The sequence below is a fragment of the Mizuhopecten yessoensis genome, unplaced genomic scaffold (assembly GCF_002113885.1).
Source record: "Mizuhopecten yessoensis strain PY_sf001 unplaced genomic scaffold, ASM211388v2 scaffold2399, whole genome shotgun sequence".
NCBI classification, from domain to species: Eukaryota; Metazoa; Mollusca; class Bivalvia; order Pectinida; family Pectinidae; genus Mizuhopecten; species Mizuhopecten yessoensis.
The window spans coordinates 373,756-381,536 of NW_018404527.1; the positions used below are offsets into that span (position 1 = coordinate 373,756).

The 7,781-nt window shown below is 41.3% G+C and overlaps 1 protein-coding gene across 1 annotated transcript in view; it reads left to right on the forward strand.

Moving 5' to 3' along the window:
* Positions 1-223: 223 nt before the first annotated feature.
* Positions 224-7,781, forward strand: part of LOC110445873 — a gene marked incomplete at its 3' end in the record, with an annotated part of 49,622 nt that continues 42,064 nt past the window's right edge. The window contains exons 1-2 of the mRNA XM_021490701.1: positions 224-642; positions 7,335-7,452. Coding sequence (XP_021346376.1) covers positions 508-642; positions 7,335-7,452 — 253 coding nt within the window. The remainder of the gene's footprint in view (positions 643-7,334; positions 7,453-7,781) is intronic.

The following is a 7,781-nucleotide window of genomic DNA, read 5'->3' on the forward strand; positions in this document are numbered from 1 at the left end:
AGATAGCCTCCTTCAAACCACTGATCAGGTACGATATAGAGTATGTGATGAATCAGATGGAACATCTAAAGATAACATAGTGACTTGTGGACGTCATAATTCTTTCAGTGGTCAGTTATATTGATAGATAGCTGGTCTTTATCTAGTTCACTCAGTATATCTATAAGTTTACTTATATGATATGGTACATAAACGTTATCTGCGATTAGTACTGTGTACATTACAAATTTGGCGAACATTTCTTACATGCTGCAACAATAGGTAAAATACTTAATTTGTTTTTTTCATGTGCTAAAAATACTGAGTGACGAGAATAAAAACCTCGGGGAACCTTAATTTTGAACTTTAAACCAGGTCACTATCGGATAAAACAGATACATAATAAGATAGCAAAGTTCTGATGCACTTCCGTTAAGACATACGCGTGTGAAGTACACACGTAGCTGTATGTTATAGTACGGTTGTCTGAATATCATATCGAATATATAACGATATATATTAGACAATATGCCAGGAAACGTTCCAGGATCTACTGAGGCCGCGTGGCCAGAGCTGTTCACATTACCAGCCATGGCAACTTCTTCCATGATAAAGAAACCCGGACAACTCTCCGACGAGGCCATTCGGAAGTATTTTGAAGACGTGAGTTAATCTTTTGAAAAATACGTATGCTGTTCACTTGTTGGATTTGATTCGACCTTTACGGGTGAACCTTAAATATAACGTGTGATAAATGTCAAATACGACCGAATAGACAGACAATGCAGTGCTGGACAGATGTGATAAATGTCGAATACGACCGAATAGACAGACAATGCAGTGCTGGACAGATGTGATATATGTCAAATACGACAGAATAGACAGACAATGCAGTGCTGGACAGATGTGATACATGTCAAATACGACCGACTAGACAGACAATGCAGTGCTGGACAGATGTGATAAATGTCAAAGACGACCGAATAGACAGACAATGCAGAGCTGGACAGATGAGATAAATGTCAAATACGACCGAATAGACCGACAATGCAGTGTTGGACAGATGTGATAAATGTCAAATACGATCGAATAGACAGACAATGCAGTGCTGGACAGATGGTATAAATGTCAAATACGAATGAATAGACAGACAATGCAGTGTTGGACAGATGTGATAAATATCAAATACGACCGAATAGACAGACAATGCAGTGTTGGACAGATGTGATAAATGTCAAATACGACAGAATAGACAGACAATGCAGTGCTGGACAGATGTGATTAATGTCAAATACGACCGAATAGACAAACAATGCAGTGCTGGACAGATGTGATAAATGTCGAATACGACCGAATAGACAGACAATGCAGTGCTGGACAGATGTGATAAAAGTCAAATACGACCGAATAGACAGACAATGCAGTGTTGGACAGATGTGATAAATGTCAAATACGATCGAATAGACAGACAATGCAGTGCTGGACAGATGTGTTTAATGTCAAATACGACCGAATAGACAGACAATTCAGTGCTGGACAGATGTGATAAATGTCAAATACGAACGAATAGACCGACAATGCAGTGCTAGACAGATGTGATATTTGTCAAATACGACCGACTAGACAGACAATGCAGTGCTGGACAGATGTGATAACTGTCAAATACGACCGAATAGACAGAAAATGCAGTGTTGGACAGATGTGATAAATGTCAAATACGATCGAATAGACAGACAATGCAGTGCTGGACAGATGGTATAAATGTCAAATACGAATGAATAGACAGACAATGCAGTGTTGGACAGATGTGATAAATGTCAAATACGACAGAATAGACAGACAATGCAGTGCTGGACAGATGTGATTAATGTCAAATACGACCGAATAGACAAACAATGCAGTGCTGGACAGATGTGATAAATGTCGAATACGACCGAATAGACAGACAATGCAGTGCTGGACAGATGTGATATATGTCAAATACGACAGAATAGACAGACAATGCAGTGCTGGACAGATGGTATAAATGTCAAATACGAATGAATAGACAGACAATGCAGTGTTGGACAGATGTGATAAATATCAAATACGACCGAATAGACAGACAATGCAGTGTTGGACAGATGGGATAAATGGCAAATACGACCGAATAGACCGACAATGCAGTGCTAGACAGATATGATATTTGTCAAATACGACCGAATAGACAGACAATGCAGTGTTGGACAGATGTGATAAATATCAAATACGACCGAATAGACAGACAATGCAGTGTTGGACAGATGGGATAAATGGCAAATACGACCGAATAGACCGACAATGCAGTGCTGGACAGATGTGATAAATGTCGAATACGACCGAATAGACAGACAATGCAGTGCTGGACAGATGTGATATATGTCAAATACGACAGAATAGACAGACAATGCAGTGCTGGACAGATGTGATATATGTCAAATACGACAGAATAGACAGACAATGCAGTGCTGGACAGATGTGATTAATGTCAAATACGACCGAATAGACAAACAATGCAGTGCTGGACAGATGTGATAAATGTCAAAGACGACCGAATAGACAGACAATGCAGAGCTGGACAGATGAGATAAATGTCAAATACGACCGAATAGACCGACAATGCAGTGTTGGACAGATGTGATAAATGTCAAATACGATCGAATAGACAGACAATGCAGTGCTGGACAGATGGGATAACTGTCAAATACGACCGAATAGACAGACAATGCAGAGCTGGACCGATGTGATAAATGTCAAATACGACCGAATAGACCGACAATGCAGTGCTAGACAGATGTGATATTTGTCAAATACGACCGAATAGACAGACAATGCAGTGCTGGACAGATGTGATAAATGTCAAATACGACCGAATTGACAGACAATGCAGTGCTGGACAGAGGTGATAAATGTCAAATACGACCGAATAGACCGACAATGCAGTGCTGGAAAGATGTGATAAATGTCAAATACGCCGAATAGACAGACAAGGCAGTGTTGGACAGATGTGATCAATGTCAAATACGACAGAATAGACAGACAATGCAGTGCTGGACAGATGTAATACATGTCAAATACGACCGACTAGACAGACAATGCAGTGCTGGACGGATACATGTAGATTAAGACCGAATAGACAGACAATGAAGTGCTGGACAGATACATGTAGATTGAGACCGAATAGACAGACAATGCAGTGTTGGACAGATGGGATAAATGGCAAATACGACCGAATAGACCGACAATGCAGTGCTGGAAAGATGTGATAAATGTCAAATACGCCGAATAGACAGACAATGCAGTGTTGGACAGATGCATGTAGATTGAGACCGAATAGACAGACAAAGCAGTGTTGGAATACGACCGACTAGACAGACAATGCAGTGCTGGACGGATACATGTAGATTAAGACCGAATAGACAGACAATGAAGTGCTGGACAGATACATGTAGATTGAGACCGAATAGACAGACAATGCAGTGTAGGACAGATGCATGTAGATTGAGACCGAATAGACCGACAATGCAGTGGACAGATGTGATACATGTCAAATACGACCGAATAGACAGACAATACAGTGATGGACCGATGTGATAAATGTCAAATACGACCGAATAGACCGACAATGCAGTGTTGGACAGATGTGATAAATGTCAAATACGATCGAATAGACAGACAATGCAGTGCTGGACAGATGTGATCAATGTCAAATACGACCGAATAGACAGACAATGCGGTGCTGGACAGATGTGATAAAAGTCAAATACGACCGAATAGACAGACAATGCAGTGTTGGACAGATGCATGTAGATTGAGACCGAATAGACCGACAATGCAGTGCTGGACAGATACATGTAGATTGAGACCGAATAGACAGACAATGCAGTGTAGGACAGATGCATGTAGATTGAGACCGAATAGACAGACAAAGCAGTGTTGGTCAGATGCATGTAGATTGAGACCGAATAGACAGACAATGCAGTGTTGGACAGATGGGATAAATGGCAAATACGACCGAATAGACCGACAATGCAGTGCTGGACAGATACATGTAGATTGAGAAAATGTCAAATACGATCGAATAGACAGACAATGCAGTGCTGGACAGATGTAATACATGTCAAATACGACCGACTAGACAGACAATGCAGTGCTGGACGGATACATGTAGATTAAGACCGAATAGACAGACAATGAAGTGCTGGACAGATACATGTAGATTGAGACCGAATAGACAGACAATGCAGTGTAGGACAGATGCATGTAGATTGAGACCGAATAGACAGACAATGCAGTGTAGGACAGATGCATGTAGATTGAGACCGAATAGACAGACAAAGCAGTGTTGGTCAGATGCATGTAGATTGAGACCGAATAGACAGACAAAGCAGTGTTGGTCAGATGCATGTAGATTGAGACCGAATAGACAGACAAAGCAGTGTTGGTCAGATGCATGTAGATTGAGACCGAATAGACAGACAAAGCAGTGTTGGTCAGATGCATGTAGATTGAGACCGAATAGACAGACAAAGCAGTGTTGGTCAGATGCATGTTAAATGTCAAATACGACCGAATAGACAGACAATGCGGTGCTGGACAGATGTGATAAATGTCAAATACGAATGAATAGACAGACAATGCAGAGTTGGACAGATGTGATAAATATCAAATACGACCGAATAGACAGACAATGCAGTGTTGGACAGATGCATGTAGATTGAGACCGAATAGACCGACAATGCAGTGCTGGACAGATGTGATAAATGTCGAATACGACCGAATAGACAGACAATGCAGTGCTGGGCAGATGTGATAAATGTCAAATACGACCGAATAGGCAGACAATGCAGTGTTGGACAGATGTGATAAATATCAAATGCGACCGAATAGACAGACAATGCAGTGCTGGACAGATGGGATAAATGTCAAATACGACCGAATAGACAGACAATACAGTGATGAACAGATGTGATAAATGTCAAATACGACCGAATAGGCAGACAATGCAGTGTTGGACAGATGTGATAAATGTCAAATACGAATGAATAGACAGACAATGCAGTGTTGGACAGATGTGCTAAATGTCAAATACGACCGAATTGACAGACAATGCAGTGCTGGACAGAGGTGATAAATGTCAAATACGACCGAATAGACCGACAATGCAGTGCTGGAAAGATGTGATAAATGTCAAATACGCCGAATAGACAGACAATGCAGTGTTGGACAGATGCATGTAGATTGAGACCGAATAAGACAGACAATGCAGTGCTAGACAGATGTGATAACTGTCAAATACGACCGAATAGACAGAAAATGCAGTGTTGGACAGATGTGATAAATGTCAACTACGACCGAATAGACAGACAATGCAGTGCTGGACAGATGCATGTAGATTGAGACCGAAAAGACAGACAATGCAGTGCTGGACAGATACATGTAGATTGAGACCGAATAGACAGACAATGCAGTGTAGGACAGATGCATGTAGATTGAGACCGAATAGACAGACAAAGCAGTGTTGGTCAGATGCATGTAGATTGAGACCGAATAGACAGACAAAGCAGTGTTGGTCAGATGCATGTTAAATGTCAAATACGACCGAATAGACAGACAATGCGGTGCTGGACAGATGTGATAAATGTCAAATACGAACGAATAGACAGAAATGCAGTGCTGGACAGATGTGATAACTGTCAAATACGACCGAATAGACAGAAAATGCAGTGTTGGACAGATGTGATAAATGTCAAATACGAAAGAATAGACCGACAATGCAGTGCTAGACAGATGTGATAAATGTCAAATACGACCGAATAGACAGACAATACAGTGATGGACAGATGTGATAAATGTCAAATACGACCGAATAGACAGAAATGCAGTGCTGGACAGATGTGATAAATGTCAAATACGACCGAATAGACAGACAATGCAGTGCTGGACAGATGTGATACATGTCAAATACGACCGACTAGACAGACAATGCAGTGTTGGACAGATGTGATAAATATCAAATGCGACCGAATAGACAGACAATGCAGTGCTGGACAGATGTGATAAATGTCAAATATGACCGACTAGACAGACAATGCAGTGTAGGACAGATGTGATAAATGTCAAATACGACCGACTAGACAGACAATGCAGTGCTGGACGGATACATGTAGATTAAGACCGAATAGACAGACAATGAAGTGCTGGACAGATACATGTAGATTGAGACCGAATAGACAGACAATGCAGTGTTGGACAGATGCATGTAGATTGAGACCGAATAGACCGACAATGCAGTGCTGGACAGATACATGTAGATTGAGACCGAATAGACAGACAATGCAGTGCTGGACAGATGCATGTAGATTGAGACCGAAAAGACAGACAATGCAGTGCTGGACAGATACATGTAGATTGAGACCGAATAGACCGACAATGCAGTGTTGGTCAGATGCATGTAGATTGAGACCGAATAGACAGACAAAGCAGTGCTGGACAGATACATGTAGATTGAGACCGAATAGACCGACAATGCAGTGTTGGACAGATGCATGTAGATTGAGACCGAATAGCCAGACAATGCAGTGTTGGACAGATGCATGTAGATTGAGACTGAATAGACAGACAAAGCAGTGCTGGACAGATACATGTAGATTGAGACCGAATAGACAGACAATGCAGTGTTTGACAGATGCATGTAGATTGAGACCGAATAGCCAGACAATGCAGTGCTGGACAGATGCATGTAGATTGAGACCGAATAGACAGACAATGCAGTGTTGGACGGATGCATGTAGATTGAGACCATTAAGAAGTGTTTAGGGTCGCTATCAGGATCTCCTTGAGCAGTATTTCATAATCTTGTGCGGAATGAATATCGACGTTTTCGATTATCCGTACTATTATGCGTTGTCACTACACTAGGAGTATAATTTAACCTAGATTACCATGGCTTATGTTGTTGGTGAAGCATGGAGCAGCAGCCGCTTAACCTTCCGAAACACCTGGTGTTGATTCTGTACACCTGATCTCCGTGTTCATATCTCAATTGTTCTTATTTTGTTTTAATCTTGCGGTTTTGAGTTGATTTCCTGGTGTTTTTTTATATACTATGATATTCTCTTCTTTTGTTTGTTTGTTTATTTGTTTGTTTGTTTTTGTTGTAATGGCTCCATGACGTAGAGTCACATTTAACCATCTAGTAACTTGTAAAATGCTAGATAAACCTATACAGATGGTATGTATCAGTGAATTCCATTGCAAGTCATGATAAAAAGCCATTTAACAAACGTTTCAACGACAATGATATAAAACATTGTATGATATTGTAAAAATTCTAGGGGTTTGTGATAGTTGAAGATTTCTTCACCCCGGAGGAACTAAATCCATGTAAGGAGGCCATCACGGTGGTCGTGGATGACGTGGCTAATATGCTGTTTAAGAAAGGAAAAATCAAAGGTAGGAGTGGAATAACAAATTATAAATTGCATTTATCAGATATCAGTTTATGATGTCAAGATCATCACTTGTAACTAATATATTCTTGTTACCGGCTGTGTTCAAACTCTAACTTCACAGTCAGATATATCGACGATATGCTGTCTTAAATATCACGAAATGTATTGACCACTTTGACCGTACCCTCCTCCTGAGCTCAGACCGTACCCCCCTCCTGAGCTCGGACCGTACCCTCCTCCTGAGCTCGGACCGTACCCTCCTCCTGAGCTCGGACCGTACCCCCCTCCTGAGCTCGGACCGTACCCCCCTCCTGAGCTCGGACCGTACCC